The sequence below is a fragment of the Leguminivora glycinivorella genome, chromosome 10, assembly GCF_023078275.1.
Source record: "Leguminivora glycinivorella isolate SPB_JAAS2020 chromosome 10, LegGlyc_1.1, whole genome shotgun sequence".
Taxonomy (NCBI): domain Eukaryota; kingdom Metazoa; phylum Arthropoda; class Insecta; order Lepidoptera; family Tortricidae; genus Leguminivora; species Leguminivora glycinivorella.
This window is the reverse complement of record NC_062980.1, coordinates 14,423,126-14,446,290: the sequence shown is the minus strand read 5'-3', so window position 1 is coordinate 14,446,290 and position 23,165 is coordinate 14,423,126. Positions and strand designations below refer to the sequence as shown.

At 38.7% G+C, this 23,165-nt stretch overlaps 2 protein-coding genes across 4 annotated transcripts in view; both read left to right on the top strand.

The window, feature by feature from the left end:
• LOC125230284 (putative phospholipase B-like lamina ancestor) overlaps positions 1–5,544 on the top strand; it is a 41,057-nt gene extending 35,513 nt beyond the window's left edge. For all 3 annotated transcript variants that reach the window (XM_048135400.1, XM_048135401.1, XM_048135402.1), the window contains 7 exons: positions 33–279; positions 1,342–1,622; positions 2,287–2,521; positions 2,931–3,130; positions 3,411–3,570; positions 3,927–4,239; positions 4,508–5,544. In XM_048135400.1, coding sequence (XP_047991357.1) covers positions 33–279; positions 1,342–1,622; positions 2,287–2,521; positions 2,931–3,130; positions 3,411–3,570; positions 3,927–4,239; positions 4,508–4,839 — 1,768 coding nt within the window. In that variant the 3' untranslated portion in view covers positions 4,840–5,544. The remainder of the gene's footprint in view (positions 1–32; positions 280–1,341; positions 1,623–2,286; positions 2,522–2,930; positions 3,131–3,410; positions 3,571–3,926; positions 4,240–4,507) is intronic.
• Positions 5,545–6,921: 1,377 nt separating this feature from the next.
• LOC125230453 (charged multivesicular body protein 2b-B) lies at positions 6,922–14,486 on the top strand. Its single transcript, XM_048135591.1, has 6 exons — positions 6,922–7,077; positions 7,196–7,287; positions 7,922–8,038; positions 8,693–8,873; positions 9,958–10,064; positions 14,115–14,486. Exons 1-6 carry the CDS (start codon positions 7,044–7,046, stop codon positions 14,205–14,207), a joined length of 624 nt encoding a protein of 207 aa, XP_047991548.1. The 5' UTR covers positions 6,922–7,043; the 3' UTR covers positions 14,208–14,486.
• Positions 14,487–23,165: the final 8,679 nt, after the last annotated feature.

Sequence of the window (23,165 nt, the reverse complement as noted above, 5' to 3'; positions counted from 1 at the left end):
CTAGCCAAACTTACCTTCCTTTGCATTTCCAGCTGGTCGCTATTGGAAGTAGAGACCGACGGTTCGTACCCCGACGAGATCCAGGCGTACGCAGCAGGCATAGTCGAGGGCGCTCTGACCTGGTACCTGATCCACACTCACCTGGAGAACACCATCCGCGCCAGGTGCGCAGACCAGGAGAAGCAGTGCGACAAACTGAGGGATGCCCTGGACCGGTCCGTTAACATCTGGAAGACGAAGTCTTCTGAGCGAGCGGCTGCTGAACCATTCTGGCATCAAGTGAGTTTTCATTATATCTGGATTTACTTTGTCCTTCCCCGATATGCCTCAACTCACAGGCGTTGATTGCTCGGAGCAGGTGGAAGCCTGTTGAAATAATAGGTACCTATGAGCAATGCCAAATAGCGCAAATGTAAGTGATGTATTTTACTCATGATGATACAGTTTCTTTGAAGACCGCAAAACATATGACACGCTATTGTGGTTCTACTAGTACATAAGATCATATTAGATATTATTGCGAGCAACGTTGTGTAACATATCGTGCACTAAATTCAATTTTAACAAGCTGAAACGTCTGCTAATGATTCTAAACATTTTTATATTAAAGCCTCCGCCACACATGAGCGTTTGAAACGCTCATGTGTGGCGGAGGCTTAAAAAAATTTCTTCCATTTTTTTTCCTTTAATATAAAAATATCGTGCGAAAAAAGGATGCAGCATTGACACTATGCCGACTGGATTCGAGTTGGGATAAATTAAACATTCAGTATTTCATCTTGCTTTGGATAAGTTAATAATTAATTATAAGTCTGGGGCACGAGATTAATTAATTTCGCGTCAAGTAAGTTCATATATGAACCAATCGTGTGAACAGCGTTCATTACAACAAAGCACCCATTATTCCCAAAGTTTCCAAACTTCCCCGCCGCAGGATTAAAACTTCAATCCTGAAAACCATAACACGTGTTTGCATGCAAACCAAGCAAGGCCATTTCAAAAATTTACCGGTTTTAAATTGAAATAAATTCACCATACACCTTCTGGTATATATGTAATTTACCAGAAGGTGTCACAAGTGCATAAGAAATTACATATTTGAGGGAAAAAATCAACCTACGCCTAGCGTCCTAGCCTAGCGGTTCACAGATACATCTGCCACGATTCAGAGTATACTGATTTGGTCAATTATTTGGTAAATTAATTTATAGGTAGGTATAATTAGGTATAAAGTAGTAAAACTAGTGTAACTACTTTAAAATAACACAAGTAACAATATTTTCACTTGAGGATTTAGGTACCCAGTTTATTTAGAAACTTACCAATTTCTTCCAATTCCAGGTGTCCTTACACTACACTCAAATCAGCGGCATCTACACCGGCTGGAAGCACGGCGTAGACCGCAGCATGAAGGAGTACGACCATGACATCTCAGACCTTCACTGGCTCAACGCCGTGACTGAGGTCGTCGAGTTCCAGCGTAAGATGAACTGGACTCTGCGTGACCCGACACTTGACGCCGTATCCGGGTTGTCCAGCGCGTTTCTGAGGATTGTTAATGAAACAGCTGAAGATGGAACGCCTGCCACCAAGCTGTACGTCGCTCATAACGCTGCTGGAAGGTATGCACATTTTGAAGTTTTAACTTTCCCATGTTGTGACACCTCTTTCTCTGTACGACCATGCGACATCTCAGACCTTCACTGGCTCAACGCCGTGACTGAGACCGTCGAGTTCCAGCGTAAGATCCCCTGAGAGACCCTGGTTATCCGGGTTGTCCAGCGCGTTTCTGAGGATTGTTTATGAAACAGCTGAAGATGGAACGCCTGCTACCAAGCTGAACGTCGCACATAATGCTGCTGGAAGGTATATGCATATTTTAAAGTCTCAATTTAACTCAGATGTGAGGATTTTACTAGAGGAGTAGTCTCTGTATTCATCCTGCATCCTTAATGATGTCTTTACAATCACTCACTACACACATATTTACAACCCAGCACGTGTTAGTATCCTGGTATTTTCTGTTTTTCTCTACAAAATAAATAAATCACAACCATCATTTTGAACCCACTGACATCAGTATTTGACACTAGTATAATAATCACATATGCAATCAAAAACATAGTCATAGTCCATACTAGAATTAAACTAGAAAGTAGTTCTTATTTAAAGACCAAAATAATTGGATTTTTACCCACGGCGGCACGGAGAAGGTATATGCGTTTAGGGTGAGAGATTGTGCGTTTGTTTGTTTGTAGAATCTTTATATTTGCATTTCTATTGCAGCTACTCGTCAATGACCAGAATACTGAAACGGTACAAGCTCAACTACCACCTAACATCGAGGAGCTCAACACTAGTATCCGGAACGACTGTTGAATTCTCCGGTTACCCTGGCTCTGTGACCAGCCAGGACGAATTCTACATGGTGCAGGGCGCTGGACATAGCATGGCCATCACAGGGACCTCGCTCAATAACTATAACAGTCATCTGTGGAAGGATGTCAATATTACTGTTCAAGTAAGTTACCTATTCTTAAAACGATCGTTGTCTATTTAACGTTAATCATCAGTTTTTAATGCTTGAGGAGAAAACGTTTTTGCTTGTTTCGGGTGTGAAAATGCTATAATCCATCGTTTCTCTGGCCTAGTGTGAACTCATCCCTCCTTTCCATTGTAAAGGAAAGTAAAGAATCTACTCGGTAAACCCACACAAGTATAACGATATGCCGTTCAGGAAGGCTTTATAAGATAGCGCTTCCTCGTATTCTACTACGACAAAACGCTTTCAAACTTAAAGCATACGGTTGAACTTTGGGCCAAGCAAACAGCGGAAGTTCTATTATCTCAGATTAGCTAGCTAGTAAATACAATCTCTTATTCATTGTCATCTGTGATCATTGCATTCAAGATGTCTTCTATTTTTCCAGATACCAACAGCGCCGCGCGTGGCAACCGCTAACCGCCTCGCTTCCACCCCTAGTGCCTGGGCCCACATTCTGGCTGTCAGCAATTCTGGCACTGCGAGCAAGCAGTGGCTGGTCGTCGACTTCAACGCACTCGGCCATTTGGATGACGCTGGGAAAAAGGCTGACAGGAAGGAGTTCGTTCCCATGACCGGATTAAACCAGTGAGTTCCTTATACATGCATAGCTACATATTTATTAGATTTATACATAAATGTGTAGTATCCCAGTGCTCTGCAAAGGTGCAGTTTCACAAAAGTAAATAAGTAGGAGAGCTTTCCACAAACCCTGGTGTTGACGCTTGTCCAACCAGTTCCTATCAAAATCCGTCAAAGACCTCTCGCCAACGCTTTAGCCCATGGGGGCAAATGCGTTCCGCCCAGTTACAATCTTGGCGGCTGCTTCAGCCTACTGACCTATTCAACATTTTTTTTCTCATTACAGAGACGTGCGGCACATAAGTGTGATTCGCAACAGCACCGGTCACCAGAAAGGCTTGCTGCGTCTGATAGAACAGGTCCCCGGGCGCACGCACTCGGCTGACCTCACTGAAACCTTGCTGGAACAGGGCTTTTGGGCCACTTATGGGTTGCCGTTCTTTGAAGTAAGTTGTTTATTTATTCTAATTTATTATTCCCAAAGACATTGTTATAATTATAAGTCTTGACAATAATAGGTACCTGCTTGTGAATTAATAAAGAGAGCTATTGCAAAAATGCATAATGGTCCAAAGCAGGCTACTGCCTACCACCACATAATACTGAACAGTCTTTAGAGAAAGTTTAGCGACAACCATGAAGACTTGCTCGCGTTTATGGAAGACGCAGCCCTATGGGCCAAAGTCATTGGAGTTTTTTTTAACTAATACCTAAAATTTTATGCGACTTGAATCTTGTTAGCCATGCGACTAAATAGGTACCCTAAATAAAGTCTTATGCTCTTGCTTCTTGCATTTTCCAGGATATCGCCAATCACACGCACGTAAACCGAATGAAACAAGAACACGGTGAAATTTTCTCCGAATTCCAATCACCCCGAGCCGTCATGTTCAAGAGAGGCTACAAGAACGCCACGTCTCTAGACAGCATCATAGCCCTAATGAGGCAGAACAATGTAACGGCAATGAACAGAGCGAGTAATGAAACCGTGGAGTGTACTAGAAATGTAACATGTATTTTAGAAGATAACGGTTACTGGTCAGTGTTGGGAGTGCGTGGTGACATAGCGCACTATAAGGAAGCTTATGGAGTTATTGACACCAAAGTGGTTGTAGGTAAGAATACAAACATTTTAGTTAAACATTTATTTTCTGAAGATAAAATTATAATTATACCATACAAGACTAGGGCAAGGAGCCCAATCTTCATAAAATTGCATCCTGTAATCAGAAAGATCCTACGCGTATATCTTACGACTCCATCGTTAGATTAACTTGATTGTTCCATAACATTGCTTCCAATATTCTGCAAGATTTTACCTCAAATAGAACCTCAACAATGAAGTCTTCGAGAGTCTTAACTAATAATATTTATTTTTTACAGGACAAGCGAACCAGCGCTCACTACAATTCGTTGCCATATCCAGTCCGCCGTACTCAAACTCAACAACCAACTCCACCATCCCCCTCAACAAAGGCACCGTGGCGACCATTTACACCGACCAGTTCGACGACGAGCCCACCATCAACGGGCTCGAGATCAGAGACCTCGTGAAGAAACAGCTAGAAGAAGAAGCTCAAGAAACCCTAGAACGGCTCAACAGGGATGTCATCAAACCCTTCCAATGGTCTGACACTGAATTCCAGAACAGGACCCACGAAGGCTTACCCGATACATGGAACTTTGGCTCCTTCACGCCAGTTTGGTCGTGGTGAATCTCTTAGCGTCCTTTAAATCATAATAATTAAATATAGAATAGTGGTGCAACGTCAATAACTCACAGTACTGATCCCAGCTGCTTACAGTACCTAAATCCAAGTTCAAGAGATGTCTTAGAATAAAATGCTAGCTCTTTCCCCGACATGGCTAGCTAATTGGTACTGTTAAAATAGACGTTGCAACATTAATGTAGGATAAATTGTGTAAGTAATAAATCGATATTTTTTTATTGTTTTACCCATTGTATTCAATGGCCGTATAACATCCGTCCGATTTTACATAATCGTCAATGAAATCACCCAAAACTCGATTCCATTAATAATTGTTAATTCAATGTTTTAAGTACTTATATAATTATTTATTTCATTTGTGTTCGTGTTTGTTAGAAAGTGTCGTACCTTTTGATTTGTAAGAATGTTATTTTTACGTCGTCTGTAGGGCCTATGTTTTAACCCACGACGATAAAGTATTGTCACCTATCCGACTGAGTATTTGAGGGAGTCATAAATAAAATTGCCAATATTATCATAAAAAGAACTCCAAGATTGCATTAGGTAGTTAAAAACACTATATTTTCCTTTATAACTTTGTACTTAAAAATACTTTTACCTACAATTATTGTTCTTTTTAATAAAAATGAAGTGACCTGAAAAATTAAGAGAATCGCTTTTGCTCTCGAAAATATACCTTTATTCAAAATGGACTGATTTTTATTTAACACGCCGAATCCTCATTTCAAATTCGCGAAACCCACCATGCGTCGTGATTGATAGATAGTGTAATTATTATAACCCGCTGATCATAGACTCCTAAAGCCATTCACATTACGATAACCATTGGAAATACCTATTCCGTACCTACCTTTAAGATGCCTGTGCAGAACCAAAGACCGAAGCTAATACGTAGAGGACTAGAGGTCCTTTTGACACTTGATGCCCATTGCCCATGCCCATGTCATGGGTCACCTCTGGGTCGCAAAAGAGGCAGCACGCGCCTGTGAGTACCTAAGGACTATCTGAGAGTTGATATAAGTGATGTATATAATACTGGGCTATATTATAAATACTGAAGCCGCCTGATTCTTAAAACATATACAAATCTGAACTCTAAAACAAACCGTGGCCACAGTATAATAAAGAGTACTATCGTACAGTATGGCCACTCTCGCTCCCCGCTGAAAGTGCCGCCCACCCCCTCTCGGTTACCTCACAGTTACCGCCTGTCAAAAACGCGAACAGTCGACCTGTCATATTTCACTCATACAAGCGTAGTAACGCGTTCACCTACACGAGCTTAGACTGTGTGCTAGGAACGTGCCTTTTTCATATGTTTAATCGCCAGTGTCCGAGGTGTGCCGTGGCCATGCGCTGCAGTGGGCTTTACATAAAATATAAATGTACCATAAAGCAAGCAATGCGTCATAGAAACACTTTAGAAGACTACCCAGTTGCCATACTAGAATGATTCTAGAAGTCATCAATTGGTAACACTCGTCGCCAAGTAACGAAGCAACATCTACTGTCACCACCGTTGTTTACCATTTATACAATAGCCGAATCTAGAAATTAGAAGTGATAATGGAACAAAGAGACGTTAACAAGTTTGTAACAGAGAACAACGAATTATTACGATCACTCAGAGGTAATACATTAACTAATTTTACACCACCAAACTTGTTCCCTGAGCCTGATTTAGAGTCCTAATGTTCATTAGAAAGCTAAATATAGGCATGCGTGCTATGAAAACGTATATATTTTTAAATTAGTTTTAAAAGTTGTTGGTATTAGGTACCTACAAGTAATTACCTAAAGTACTTACTTAAAACTTGCGATTGGCTTATTTTTATATTTATTGTAGTGGTCTCATAGTGGTCAATTAAACTAATATTTACTCTTATGTAGTATATAATAACGTAAGTGCATCAGAATTTCTCAGTAAATCTATTTTATTATATTAATTGAAAAAGAGATACCTAATCACATTCAATTTTCGCAACACAAGTTTATTGTGTGCAACTCGGACCGCTGAAGTCACTTTGACAGTTGTCAGCTATCTTGACATTGACAGTGACAGTTATCACCAATGTATCTGTATCGGTGATTCCGGGTTTTATTGTATTAGTCATCGTTTAGTTCTGTTTTGCAATACTTTGCATATAAGTCAGGCTTTATATTGGCTTGTCGTGAGCCCTTATAACACCATGAATTTCTTCAGGAAAGAGCCCACTGTTAAAGGTATGTATTAATTACTTAAAGAACGAATAAGATTGATGAGTAACGTTCTCCAAAGATCGACCATTATCTACTTATTGAGTAAATATTTTTTCTACATGATAATCTTTTCTGTTTACAGAACAGCAGAGACAAAATGACCGAGAACTGCGTAAAGCTTCAAGAGAACTCGACAGGGATAAGGCCGCACTAGAGAGAGAAGAAAAAAAGCTGGTGATTATTTTTAGTTTTTAATCCAAAACTCAACTATTTTTTTTAAAATTATGAATGGGCTTACTCTTGACCACGGACTAGCCGAAGGCAATCTGTGGCCTACGATGAAGTGAGCTTGCCCAGAAGATGCCTGTTCACCCTTGATTTGAAGGTTATATGAGCTCGGAAATCTAAGATACTTCTTATTGGAATAAGTGACTCAAGATTTGTTGAGCAACCTTCACTATTCACTAGACAGTGTATTAACATTCCACTGGTTTCTGAAGACTGAGTTTTTGATTGGCAAGGGAAACAATCCTTTATCATGCTGGATCCAGAGCAGTAGGTAGTTTAACTGTTCATACTCTCAGTGTGGTTGTAGTATTACTACCATAATTGTGATAATTTGTGATTTAGCAATTATATCAGAGTGATTTAATGGCTATGCTTATCAACTAGGAAATTGATGTTTTTACTGATAAGTAATAGAAACACTTCTTGTTTGTTTTCTAAATTCTTACCATGACTGTGTTAATCTTTTGGTATTATCTTCAATAACTTCCATAGAAACAGGACAAAAATAATATTTGTTTAAAAAAACATGTTCACAAATCCTTTGAAAAAGTTTTTATCAAAGTCATTTTGCAATTTACAGGAAATGGAAATAAAAAAAATGGCAAAAGAAGGAAACAATGAAGGTTGTAGAATACTAGCCAAGCAGCTGGTGCAGTTACGGAAACAAAAGACAAGACTATATGCGGCCAATAGCAAGGTAACAAATTGTGAAATATTACAAGGTTGCCACTTCACACTTGGATGCTAATTTGAACAAGTGACTCATATGTGTAATAAATCATAATACCTAATTATCTACCTGTGCATGTTGTGATAAATCAACAATTTTGATAAGGCAATAAAAAAATTGTTAAAAAATTAAATCACCTTGGACAGCTGGCAATAAATTCTAAAAAAGACACAATTAAAGTCATGGGGGCAATTATTAGTCAGAAGAGATACCAATGGACAAATGAATATTCAATGATATATTGAATGTGCTTGAAGCTACTGTCCATTTTACAATTTTTAAATAAAGAATTATTTAGTAAAAAATAGATTATTAGACTACCTATTTTACCACCACGGAACTTCTGGACTGCATTTTGAAAGAATGGCAGAGGACTGCTCAAAACCAGCAGGAATGGAAAAAGCGGGGGGAGGCCTTTGCCCAGCAGAGGGGCATTACAGGCTCTCAACTCAACAACCTACTTAATCCACTTAAAATTATATAAGTACCTAATCATAAAATTACACTAAATCAAATGAATACCTTACCAATAGAAAAAAGAGAGGGCTCAAATTAAGTTTTCATCGCTATTTAATAATAATCTTCATCATAATCATATTACCATCTTTCAATTTATTCCAGATTTCCAACGTTCAAATGACAAACAAGACCATGGGTGCCAACATAGCCATAGCGGGAGCCATGGGTACCACCGCCAAGACCATGGGAAGCATAAACAAGGTCATGAACCCACAACAGATTGCCAAGGACATGGAAGCGTTCAAACATGCTAACGCTAGGCTGGATATGACAGATGAGATGAGTAAGTTTTTTTTATATTATATATTGTAGCAAAGACATAATGTAACTCCGTATAGACGGATAAAGTCTAAAACATACCTCAGAGCCATAGACAAAAAGGTACGGTGGCCTAGATGGCGTTACACCTTTGGGGAACGCTCGGCTAGATGGCGCTAATATTATTATGTGACATTTTAACACATCAAGCTAAGAATATGGACCAAATTGTCAAAACTGAGGTTCGAAAGTTAAAAGCTTGTGTCGAGAGATGGCAGTCCATGCACTGTGATTACACATTTGAAAAAACCATACCACTGAACCATAAAGAAAAGAATATGTAGATTTTGTTGGTACAACTTTGTTGATGTTGGTTGGTGCTAATATTATAACATTTAACAATTTAAACACGTATCCGGTAAAGGATATGAGCCAAATTGTCAAAACTGAGGTTCTTTGATAGATGGCAGTCGGTACATTTTGACTACTTTCACTTTGATGTGAACTCCATGAGTGTATTGTGGAGTACTAGAGTTATAATCAAAAAATATATGTCATGTACAAAGAAATAGTGACCAAGGCTTCTAAGTGAATTATTTTCTAAGATAATAATTTAATTTGATCTAAGATGGAGTTATAATGTCACATTGTTTATCAATTAGGCCTGATTTAGACGGCGTACGAACTCTCATGCGATTTTAGTTCCATCAAATACCGCAATGTAATAAAACTCGTATGCAAGTTCTCGTACCATTTAAATGGGCCGCTTATTACTCCAAGAAATCTCTCTCTCTCTCTCTCTTTAGCCTGATTCTACCCTTCGGGTGTAGGCCTCCTTCAATATGCGCCACTCGTCACGGTTTTGTGCGATCTGGAGCCACTTTTTCCCAGCTGTCCTTTTGATATCGTCCGCCCAGCGCATCTGCGGTCTTTTTTGACGGCGTTCTTCTCCCCATGGTCGCCATTCAAGTAGTATTTTATTCCAGGAGTCGTTTTTACGTGCTATATGGCCAGCCCATTCCCACTTCAATGTTGCTACGCGTTTTATCACATCAGTGACTTTGCTCTGTTGACTCCAAGAAATCACAGTCCTTTATTTATTTTTCCAGTTAATGACACACTTGACGACATAATGCACGAATCTGGAGACGAAGAGGAGACCGAGGGCGTTGTCAACAAGGTGCTCGACGAAATAGGCATCGAGATCAGCGGAAAGGTACTGCTAAAATTAGTATATTTTCGAAAGTTCGTAGGGCCTCCGCTAGCTGACGCGGACGCTCGTCTAACGCCGTGTCTTGCGTGAGCGACGGTCGCGCGACCGTCGCTGTCGCGTCTCATCGCATTGTCTACTTCCATATCGATAAGGTTTGATTTCGTATGCGTCGCATCGCCGTTGCGCGACCATCGCGCGTCCGTCGCCCACGCAAGCTACGGCGTAATAAGAAATAGGCTACTAGACTCATATCAAATTTGGCACAATAAATGATTGTCTACTGTAGCTGTTGACATAATAAACCAATATTTATAGATTTTTTTTATTAAAAGTGAATGATGACTACGTATTTTCGATTAAAAATGTGTGTAATTTTTTATTTATTCTGGCCACCGAAAACGCTGTCAGCGATGTAGTGACGTCATCAAATTCGAACCTTACCGCATGTCAAAACAATCACTGACAATGAACTTTATGCCTCATACTCAAAAGTCTGAAAATGTTTTCGAGTAGAATGACCTGATGCACAAATAATCTATAGATTAACATGACTGTGTTGTTTTCGCCTGTTGTTTTTGAGGTCATAATAAAATATTATAATATTTTATTTCAGTTAATTAGACAGTACTTAATCATATAAGACAGACTTAAAAAAAGGGTCAAGTAGCCTATTGTATGAACAGCGCTAAATGGCGCGGGCGCGTGCGACGGACTTTACTTATTGGCGGGACTCGCGAGCGCGTGCACGCGGCAGGCGTCCGCGGCAGGTAGCGGAGGCCCTTATTTTTGTATGGTGTTCATACATAAATAAGCCCTATTGAAATGACACCTGATATTATCCTTAAAGGCCCATATACATGGCGCGCGAACTCGCATGCGAGTTTTAGTACATTGCGGCATTTGATTGCTGTGCTTAATTGTATGAAGCCAAAGTCCATGTTACTGAAATCTCAGGCGAGTTAGCGCGCCGTGTAAATGAGCCCTGACGGCTCAGCCACGACATTGGTCTAAGCGCGACAGCGGTGAGCGGCGGCCATACATTGGAGCGAGATACAGCGATGGGACTTTTCATTCGCACGTGTGGCTGCCGCTCACCGCTGTCGCGCTTAGACCATTGTCGTGGCCGGGCCGTAAGGCTAATAATTACGATAATCAACAATTTGAGACCATAATAATATCATATAAAAGGTAATGCATAAAAACCGCTTCGAACAATAAAATGTATTTTATTCTATTCTAAATATAAGTGTAGTTGTTGCTGCTTGTTTTCTAATTATGTTATTATTTGAGTAACAGAGATATTATTATTTACTCGTAGGTACTATTATTGTAAACGACAGGCGAATGATAATTTAGTCTTGCTCGAAATGAAATGCGATATGCATTAATTTCGAAATGTCTTGATTGGTAGGTACTTTTTACCTTTTAAAAGGACGCAAAATATTGCTTAAATATCTTAATTTTCTAACCAGCAAGATTCAACCCACTGCGACCTATCGCAACCAGGAAGCGGTGTATAATACAACTTTAAATTTCAGAAGAATGCGATCAGATATTGTCGAATTAAGTTAGTATTTAAATTAAGTTTTTAGTTGTGAAGAGAATTAAGTAATACTTAGGTTTATTGTCAAACTTTAGGTATATATTACGTATATTAGGTACAGATGACTTGGCAGAAGTTAGAATCTTTGACGCTAGGTGGCGACCGAAACGCAGTCCGACTCTGTCGCGTAAAGCTAGGTTTACACGGGCTTAGTATTTGTCAATAGTATTAGCGATTAGGGGCTTGTTATCAAAGTGACAAGTGGCAAGTAGCCGTCTACACGTGGGTATTCTCTAGTGTTAGTTACAAGATATTGCCATGGTAACGAAATAAAGTAATCAATGCAGTAGTTGAACACCACTTGTAAAGTGTTGCCACTAGTATTTTTTACCGGGGCGATAGATACTTGTCGCTTAGTAAATAGAACCGACTTCTATTCACTTGCACTCGCAGTTGCACTAATACTAAGCACTTGTAGGTACAATGTGTTTACACGCAAGTGTTAGTGACACGCACTAAGCATTAGCTACTAAGCCCGTGTAAACCCAGCATTATGCGTAGCGTAGCTATCTCTATTCTCTATCGCTCTTCCGAATTGGCGCGACAGAGCTAGACTGAGTTTCGATCGGCGTTTAGCGTCAACGAGCATCTTTCGTCTAGGTCTTAATAATCTTGATAAAATAGAGATATTTTAACAATTGTCGGTATTTTACTCGCGCAGGTATTCATTGTATGGTCTTTGGTCCAAGTTCTCACTTGCTTTGCTCCAAATAACTGCATCTGGTTCGGATATTATAAGAAGGTTACTATTACGCTTAAATTATATTTTGAGATATTGACTAATAAGATTAATTTTCCTTTAAACAAAACCGGTTGGTTCCTGACTTTATTTTTAAGCCACAAATAGTATTGAAATAATCAAAAAAAGAACATTTTGAATTTGTAGATGTTAACAATGTTCACAACGATTTTATAAGTAGTTCTTGAGATATTTATTGTCCCAGATTTGTAAGTTCACATTTTTGACACATTTGTTTTGAAGTATGTTGCGATGTGGCTAAGACGTATCGTTTGCCAAATCTAACGATTAATTTCGAATTGGTTGAATCGATTAGGCCCTATGTACAAGGAGGTGCTTAAACAAATATACGGTTTCTATCAACTTACTGAAATGTCATTTGAATCGAAATGACAGACTCTCCCACAGCACTAGTTTAAAAATAAAAATGATAAATGACATAATAAGTAAATCCGGCGTGATAAATTAATATCGTAAAATACTCACTAACGAAGATCCGCAAAAATGTAACATGTGTTAGACTATGTTTAAGGTAAGCGAAATATTGTTTTTAAGTACTTAATTTTTTTAAATATTATTACAGGATTTTATTTAAAATTTCATTAGGTTGCGCGAGTTTACGTTTTGTGGACGCTGTCATGTGTCAAAAAGAGGTTCTTACAAATCTGACAGATAGACAGATTCGCACCATAAAAGAGTTCCTTTGTACCTTTTTGGTACTTAGCCTTAACATACTAAATTACCTTCAACTCTGTACCGACATCGGTGCATGCGTGTAATGTGCATGCATCTACCTAATACATTAATGATGAGATCATTTACTGAACCATAAATAAATTAGGTATATTCTAGAGATGGGCCGAATATTCGGTATTCGGCATATTCGGCAAGTTTTTCAATGTTCGTATTCGGCCGAATAATTCGGTTGCATTGCCGAATATTTACCGAATAAACAAAGTAAATAACTAATGAGGATCTCACGTATTCCATTGGATAATAAGCTCCTTTTTAGTAGCTTTCTAAGGAACTAATAAAAAGAGATAATTAAACTACCGATGCGTCAAAATGTAAATACAATTGTTTTGTAAAAAAGTAAAAAAACCGTAGTTTGAGAGTTGAAAAGAGTTCAGAGTTGTTTTAACTGACTTTTATTTATCCACTACAGCATAATTAATAAGAACATAGTTGTACTCGTAGTAACATAAATTAAGTAACCATTATTTCAATCATTTAATAGTTTTAACTTAACATCCGCTTTAAAAATATTGCGTAACCGAATATTCGGCCGAATGTTCGGTTCGGTAAGAGCTGGACCGAATGTTCGGCCGAATATTCGTATTCGGCAAAGTCCATATTCGGCCCATCTCTAGTATATTCATAATGCGTTTCGTGAATCCGTATCGAACAGCGTGAGACTCATACATATTTAAATATATTTTAAGCGGGTTACTCACGTATTAAGTCGATATAGCGTCGCGTATGCGTCGCGCTCTCGACACGTAAAGGCGGGGTCGCTACTCTTGAGAAAGATCCTCGAAAATTGGATCGTAACATGTCGAACGCTATATCGACTTAATACGTGAGTAACCCGCTTAAAATATTTTTAAATATGTATGAGTCTCACGGGAGTTTTATAACATATTATTATTCAAGCAGTTTATATACATATAAGGTCTTCGAATTTTCTAAACACATTTTTTAAATATTTCAGATGGCAAATGCCCCATCGGTGAACCGCGGCAAGCTAGGCGAGTCTACGGCTGACAAGGACATTTTGGCGCAGCTCGCCAAACTCAAGTCATAGAACCCTTCACCAAAGTTACTTCAAGATTCGGCTTCCTGTTTCTGAGACTATCTTCTTCATTGTAGGCCTACTGTGAACATCGAAGTTAACAATCAGCGGGCATATTTGGCGCGAATCAACTTTTTGACCGACAGTTTTAGTGTCTTGGTAACGACCAAAGAGTATCGAGTATTATAGAGAGTCACTGTCGAAGTAAAATGTGTAATCGCAGCGTATAGACTGCCATCTCTTGACACAGGCTTAGAACTTTTGAACCTCAGTTTTGGCCCATATTCTTAGCTTGATATGTGTTAAAATGTCAAATATTAATATTAGCGCTACCTAGCTGAGCGTACCCCAAAGGTGTAATGCCATCTAGGCCACCGTGCCTTTTTCTATATGGTACTGAGGTACGTTTTTTTCTTAGAATATCTGTCTATACGGAGTTATATATGTCTTTGGCGTTACTCAAAATGTCTCTGGAGTTACCAACAAATCAAACTTTTAATAAATGAATATCTCTTTATTGGGTTTAACAGTTAGGGTCTTGAATGCTTTAACATACGCCATAAAGGGAGAAGTATACAATCCATTATTTAAGGGGTGAAATTTTACTATGAAAAACCTACGGACAGATTTGAGTCGGTCAAGAAGTTGATTCACCGATTTCTCTGTCTTATGACGCCTTAATGGAGTAAAAGAGAAAAATGCCTGCATTTTGTGAACTTTAGTGTATCTTTGGAAGGATCCAGAGAACATAAATAAAACGAATTTCATCTATTTACTTCTACCACCATTACAAAATGGCATTAAAACTACGGTAACCAATGAAATGCTGCATGAGAAACTGATGAAAACAATATGTTAGATTTGTTTTTTTTTCAAACATTAAGAATCTGCTCACTATGGCATCGAGGTTAGGTGATTATTATTCTAAAAATATACATTGTTAACAATAATATCCTTAAATTAAGTATTCTTAAAATAAGCCTGATTTTGGCCAAAACGACTTAGGGCCAGTTGCACCAACCACATTTGACAGACACATCATCGTCACGCAGCAGGAACTTCCCATATTATAAAATTTAATGAACGCTTTAACGGTGACAGACGGTTTGATGCAACCGGCCCTTAGTGTTCTATTATAAGCATTTTGGTTCTAAATGCTACACATACATACTTCTTAGGGTACTATGTTTCCCTCCGTCTATCTAACGTCTATCTAACGAAAAGCGAGTTATTTGTATAGGCATAGTTATAGTGACATCTAGCGACAATCACGCGTCAACTAGCGTAAATTATCAGTACTGCTACTTGTCAATAGATGTCGCGGCGAACGAAGAGTCTAATGCTCACCAATTTTTAGCTAATATTACAATAGTATTAATCAGTATTCTGTTTTTAATTCCTGCTTGTAATACAAGTTGTAAACTGGTCTAGTATTATTTTTGGCAGACACTGTCGACACCTACCCCCGTATTCATAAACGTACACTAAAGTTATCAAGCCGATAAACTTCGTTTATCCCTTTCTATCACACCATTACGTCGGAAAGGGACAAACGAACTTTATCGGCTTGATAACTTTATTGTACGTTTATGAATAAGGGGCTAGTATCTAGTAGTGGTACTGATAATTCACGCTATTTGACGCGTGATTGTCGCCAGATATCGCTATAACTATGCCTATACAAATAACTCGCACTTACTGATGTATTGGAGTTAAAACTCTTCCCTTACTTATTCCTCTATAGTGTATCTCTGTCAGTAAATAAGAAAAAAAAAACTATATGCATCCTTTTCTTTAGGGTGCTAGAGAAAAGGATACCTATAGTTTTCTTTGTTCTTATTTACTGACAGACTTGTTTGACAGAGTATACAATCTATGCAACGTTGATTCAGGCCGATATGAGCTTCAATTGTTTGACATGCACGCCGCACGCCACGCCACTCAGGACTTACATTAAGGCCCACTCAATATTCAATCGCGCAAGTATACTGTAGGACAAACACATGATTGGCGTGACAATATCATTCCTCGAGTTACGGCTCAGCCACGGTGAGCGTCAGGACCCCTGGACCACTACAGATATTTGATGTTTAGTACATACTAAAATTTAGTAGCTATTTGATACTATTTGGTACCTGAGTACATATATTTGGTACCTCCACTGATAACGAGAAATCGAGCGAATAAAGTGGCCAGACATTCTGACGTCAGGATGTCTGGACCATTTTTGGTTTACATAGTTCTAGACAACACTACTAATTGATATCTTAGTCAATATTTACTACCTATTTGGTACCTGACAATATATTTTTTTCAAATTTTTTTGGCGTATCAGAAAAAAGTTATGATGGAATTTAAAGTTGTGAGCCCAGCCGTGGCGTTGAAGTATGTAGCGCAAGTCAAAAGAATAGAGGCAAATCCGCCTGCCCTCCTGCGCGTCAACTTAAATAGGAATTTATTTTTAGGCACTCGCACATCATCTCTACTGACTAGTGGCATTAATATAGTCGAAATATAAAAGTAACAAAACAGTGTCAAAACAGGCGCTACATACAGGTCAATTCACAAGAGCTGGCACGAATGGAACGAATGTTTGAATGAAAATATGCATGTGTGTGACAGATTAACCAATAAAATGGTGGCTCTTGACAGTTACGACTGTATACCAATACAGGTGTCACTCACACAATCAAAGTTTCGTTCATTTCATTCGTGCCAGCTTTCGTGAATCGACCTGTACTTCAACGGCACGGCCGGGCTCACAACTTTAAATTCCGTCATAACTTTTTTCTGGTATGCCAAAAAAATTTGAAAAAAATATATTGACAGGTACCAAATAGGTAGTAAATATTGACTAAGATATCAATTAGTAGTGTTGTCTAGAACTCTGTAAACCAAAAATGGTCCAGACATCCTGACGTCAGAATGTCTGGCCACTTTATTCGCTCGATTTTTCTATATCAGTGGAGGTACCAAATAGTATCAAATAGGTACTAAATTCTAGTATGTACTAAACATCAAATATCTGTAGTGGTCCAGGGGTCCTGACGCTCACCAGTGGACTAAACACGGCAGCGGTGAGCGGCGACCATACATTGGAGCGAGACACAGCGATGTTACTTCATTCGCACGTATGGCTGCCGCTCACCGCTGTCGCGCTTAGACCAATGTCGGCTGGGCCGTTAGATTATGTCTCACACTAATGAACACAGTGAGAATAGGACGGGTAGTCTATTATACAATTATACATATAGAGGGCGAAATACTGTTGCGATCGTCATGTGTTTTTTCCTCACTGCGCTTATGTGCTATTTCAACGAATTACTTATTGATTTATTAGCTTGTTTACAATTACACACTATTAATCCCTTCTTGGGTCTGAAATTGGTATCTGGATATTCGGTCGTGGCAGTTTAAAAGAGGTTATATTTTCATTATTATAAGGCCCATTATACCTAATTATTAATCTTACCTATGTTAGTGAAACTAGCTTATTATTTACGCAGTTTTCGATCCATCGGTTAATTAAACATTGTAAATACCTAATGTACCTACAAATGTAAAAATAAACTGTGATATTTTTGTATTACATGGTACTTACACGGAAATATTGTGTTTTTTTTTCTTTTGAAACGATACCTTGGGCAGTGGTTACAAACTGATCGCTTCCGGAACTAGGCTGCGTCACAAAATAAATAATATTACTAACGCACAGAAAGGTCATATCTTGTTTGGCAGGTCAAGGTGCTATCCCTTTATAATGCATGGCACTAACCCAGTTGGTCACTTAGGCCGTTTTCACATTATCCGATCCGATATCGGATGTCGGAAGGATTTCAATGGAAAAAATCCAAGATGGCGCCTGTAATGTATGGGATATCGGTCCGACATCCGATATCGGATCGGATAATGCGAAAACGCACTTAGGGTTGTCAAAAATCAGGTAATCGGTATTGGGCTGACTCGTTCGTTTTTCGTCACGTTCTTAAATTTGGCCGATTCTGCTTTCGTCAGCCATTCTCTGAGTGAGAATACCTACTTGCGCCTGATGGAGCGCGGGTCCAGCTTCGTGCCCAGGGGGGGTCACGTGGTCTATTTGTATGGTCAACCTAGGCTCCAGCCAGGGGGGGGTCATGACCCCCCCCCCTGGTTCCGCGCATGCCTGGACCTGGACTTGGAGAGTTACACGTTACACGCCAATGCTAGGGTTTACCCCGCTTAGGTACCTATTACGAGAACATAGGTCGTCGATCGTCTTGCTATTTAAATGTCAGACTATCGGTAATAGTAGTACTGTATAGCAGGGTTGCCAACCGTAAAGCAAACTTCCTCGTACGTATGCAGCTAAAATTCTCGTATTTAGACTTTCAAACCTCGTACATATAAAAAATATTATTATTATGCATCGAAAACGTGTTTAAAACAAAATTAAGCATATTATACTATCGGGACCACTCCGTAAAGTACCTAAGAAATGATCGCACCGCACCGCGTCTGTGGTTTTTTTTCACGTAAGTGATAGCGATAAAAAAATAACACTCGCTCTCACTTTCGTGAAAACATTCCAAGGTGCGGTGCGGTGTGGTTGTTGAAGCGATAGCTGCCATAGACAATCATCGCGTAAATGGTGTAAAAAGATTCAAAATGCTAATAATATATATCCAATTGGCCATATTATCAAAATCTCGTACATATTTGTACGAGGTTAATAGTATCAAGTCATATTTACAAAATCGCAAACAGTGTGTAAGTACAAGTAGATTGGTATTATAAAGACACTGGATTAGTGAAGGCGGTAACCTCACCAATGCGAACCATTACATGCTCAATTCCTCAAGGCAGTGTGATTGGATGCGTCCTATTTCTCGCGTACATCAACGATTTGCCAAAAAATATGGAAAGTAAATGCGTGATGTTTGCGGACGACGTCTCGTTGCTACTCAACTGCTCGGATAGTACTGAGTGCGATGAGCGCCTCCCGCAAATTACAGAAACCATAATGGAATGGCTTTTAGATCACAATCTTGAAATAAACTTAAAAAAACCAAAATAATCCAGTTTAGACCTGTCCAAAAAAACCACTGCAACTGTCGTTACAAATAAATAATGAAAATATTGAAGAAGTAAATGAATTCAAACTGTTAGGAATAAAAATAGATACAAATTTAAATTGGAAATCACACGTAGATAATATTAAATCAAAATTGTCTAGTTTCTTATTTGCGTTAAGTGTACTAAAGATCAATACTAACCTGGAAACCGCCCTGTCAGCATATTTCGCGTTCGGACATGCAAGACTCCAGTACTGTATTATTTTGTGGGGGCCAGCACGGATGCTCATCACCTATTCCTAATGCAAAAAAAGTGCATTCGCATACTTACCAACACCCAGATACCAAATAGTTGTAGACCTCACTTTTCTGAACTACGTATCCTCACTTTGCCCTCGATATACATATTGGAAGCAGCACTCTTTGTTAGGAATAACTCTCATCTCTTTACTACAAAAATTATTAACTCAGAACGAAGGAAAAATGATAAACCACAATTAGAACTACCCCCATCAAAATTAGAAATGTTTAAAAAAGGCCCGTACTACCGATGTATACTTATAGCAAATAAACTGCCCGAAATTATAATTAATGAAAAAGAAGACAAAGTATTTAAAAGCAAACTAAAGGACTTACTCATCAAAAAATGCTATTACTCTATAGACGAGTATCTAGAAGACGAATCTTTACCCAAATAAATAATTAATAATTTAATTTATATTCAATATAATTACATACCTACTTAAGGCCTGCGAATCTATTAAAGTTGCTCTGTACATGAGAAATTAAATATAAATAGTTTAAAATATTACCAATAATAATTGTAGATAAAAATAAAATAAAAAATCAGTTGAATTGAGAACCTCCTCCTTTTTTGAAGTCGTTTGATAAATAATTATTGAATATAATGCAATTATAAAATGTACTAAAACTATATAAAACCAGCTTAGCCTTATGCTTTAAGCATAAGTGGTAAATGCGAATAATAATTGTAATTTTTATGAATGTACCTGCACTTCCTAGCTGTAATTTAGTTTTAAGGAATACTTGCTGTGCCCTAACAGGGTTCATGTGTGAACTTACCTTATTGTAACACCTGCTTGTACCACATGATTATTATGCAATAAATTATGAATTATGAATTATGAATTATCCTCGTACCTCGTACGTAAGACCGTAAATCTCGTATTTGTACGAGGAACCTCGTACGGTTGGCAACCCTGCTGTATAGTATTAAGTTTAGTTCTTTATTTGCATACCATATAATTTTTACAATAGGTACATACTCGTAAGTATATGGACCCTGGCCCCTAGCCTAATGGCATTTCTCCGACGCCAAACAAAAACGAAACGCCACGAAAGTTAGTCTGGCTCTGTCGCGCCAATACCCAAGAGCGATAGAGATAGATATTTCGTTTCGTGAGTGTTTGTGCCATTCGGCTATACGCACCCTGAAAAGGGTATAGCAAGAATTCGTACTTTACAATATCTTGTCTCACAAGTACTGAGTGCCTAACACCGTTTTCACATTATCCGATCCGATATCGGATATCGGAAGGATTTCAATAGAGAAGTCTGATTTTTACTGTGAAAGGGTTTTACAGTGGCCTAGGATTCAGATTGGTTGACTGTACGTAAGAGTATTCAAGAGGATTGAGATACTTACCTGACTTGCCCGCAACTAAAAACCGAATTAATATGCTTGGACTGAAGTCCATGTTTTGTCCTCATTTGCATCTCAAACAAATTCTGTAGTAGGTTGTCTTTGTAAAATGGACACGTCCAATGATTACTTAGGTCTAGCGAAATATACTATTCGTCTACGAATCGTCTCGTCTGTAAAGACACTTGAGGCCGACGTTCACTTTACGCTCCGTAGCAGACTTCTCTCTAGCACTACTTAATATCGAAGAATGATAGCACAGTATAATAAAGAGTACTAATAGTACTATCGTACAGTATGGCCACTCTCGCTCCCTGCTGAAAGTGCCGCCCACCCCCTCTCGGTTACCTCACAGTTACCGCCTGTCAAAAACGCGAACAGTCGACCTGTCATATCTCACTCATACAAGCATGGTACGCGTTCACCTACACGAGCTTAGACTGTGTGTTAGGAACGCGCCTCTTTCATATATTTGATCGCCAGTGTCCGAAATGTGATGATAGAGAGAGAGAGAGAGAGAGAGGTAATAAATTAGGTACATTGAAAAAAAAAGTAATTCGCGTAGGTAAGTGATTTTAACAAGATTCAGCGGCGGCGCTGATAAGATATCGGGTTCACTTTTCGTAAGCACTTTTCACTACATACATACTCATTTCCCCATACTATCGGCTACGCTCTTAGCTCGTAGCACTTGCTAACAGCTCTGAATGTGTTAAGACTTCACACACACTGTGTTAATCATAAAGTAGAACATTCCTTTGCTAATCCGCGAATACAAAAAAATCAAAAGAATGCAAATGAATGTTCTGGTTTATGATTAACATGGATTTCCGCAAAGTAACGCCTGATTTCATCGATTACACACTGTGTTATTAGTATTACCTCCTCTCCTCTGTTTTTGATTAGGTCCGAAGCGAAAATAAGTAGCGCAAAGGGATGCTTATGTTCAGCAGTGGGCGATAAAATGCTGATAATGATGATGGTAGTCTAAGCGATTAAGGAACCGCTCAACGTAGGCGGTACCGGTGAAGGTTAATCTCCCGACAATGTTTGTCCATGTCCGTCAAAATAATCGTTAGCGTGCCATTGAAATGCTATAGGCAAAGTCGTTGGCTTTAAAATTTAATTAAATTTACACTCATTGTTTACCCGGTCGGTAACGAGGCCTTTTCATGGGACCATTAATTCAGAGCCATTGAGACCACGGACAAGAGGTGACGTAGGATTTCAGCATAAGTACAGTCGCCTTGGGGGAATGGAGTCTGCATAGTAATCGCCGAGTGAAGTGTCTCGCTGCACTCATTTTCTTGTTTAGATAGAAATAAGGGAAAGAGGTAAGCGCTTTGGGGATAAGTTATCTATAATGGCGCTTTCATTACGTAAAAAAAATTACTCTTCGAGAGACCGTTTGATTTTATTTGTTAAAAACAATTAAACTATGATGTATGTGTATTTAGTTACCTGGAATAATTTACGGGGTCACTATTACCTCTAGGTAATAATAATAATAAGCAACTTTTAATATGGCACCAACTCAGAAAACGCGAAAAAATAATTAATAATTCATTCATAATTCAATTCAATTATAAAGAAAAAACTTATGTACCTACTTAAGTGCGTCTTCACAATCACATTATCCGATCCGATTTCGGACCGATATTCCATATATTTAACTCCGCCATCTTTGATTTTTTTCCTTTGAAATCCTTCCTACTTCCGATATCGGATCGGATAATGTGAAAATGCACTTAAGGCGTATTATATTCACCCCGTAAATTGCATGTGACAAAATAAGCATCCTAAAGGTAAACCTACATAAATCTACGATGGATTGTATTGTAATTATTATGAAACCTTTGTATATAATTTCAATTAGGTACATAACACATTTAATCAGATATAATCAGATCTTCAATAATCATTCTGGCCTAGATTAGTGTCTGAAGTTCCAATGAGTGACAATAGCTAGCTATATTTACACGTACGGATCTGCCCGGCAGATCCGTTCGTGTGTGGCAAGAAGTAGACACGTTCGACCGCCGGGTATAGTACCTATGAATTTTCTGAGATGAACTTTTCGCTTTAGCCGTAATCTGTTAAACAAAGGCCTTTGTTTCTATTATTCCCGGCGGCTAGCTCCCGTTTCCACAGCACGTGCTAAAGTCTCAGTGTAGTTAAAAAGCAACTATCATGATAGCAATAAGGTTCAAATTGATTAAACAGTTTGCAGTATGCAGGTGACTTTTTTTGAAGATG

Excerpts from the sequence above, each read along its gene's own strand:
- LOC125230453 (XM_048135591.1), top strand. The coding sequence starts at position 7,044 with ATGAATTTCTTCAGGAAAGAGCCCACTGTTAAAG. Across the intron at positions 7,078-7,195 it reads GAAAGAGCCCACTGTTAAAG|AACAGCAGAGACAAAATGAC; the intron begins GTATGTATTAAT and ends TTCTGTTTACAG. Across the intron at positions 10,065-14,114 it reads GCATCGAGATCAGCGGAAAG|ATGGCAAATGCCCCATCGGT; the intron begins GTACTGCTAAAA and ends TAAATATTTCAG.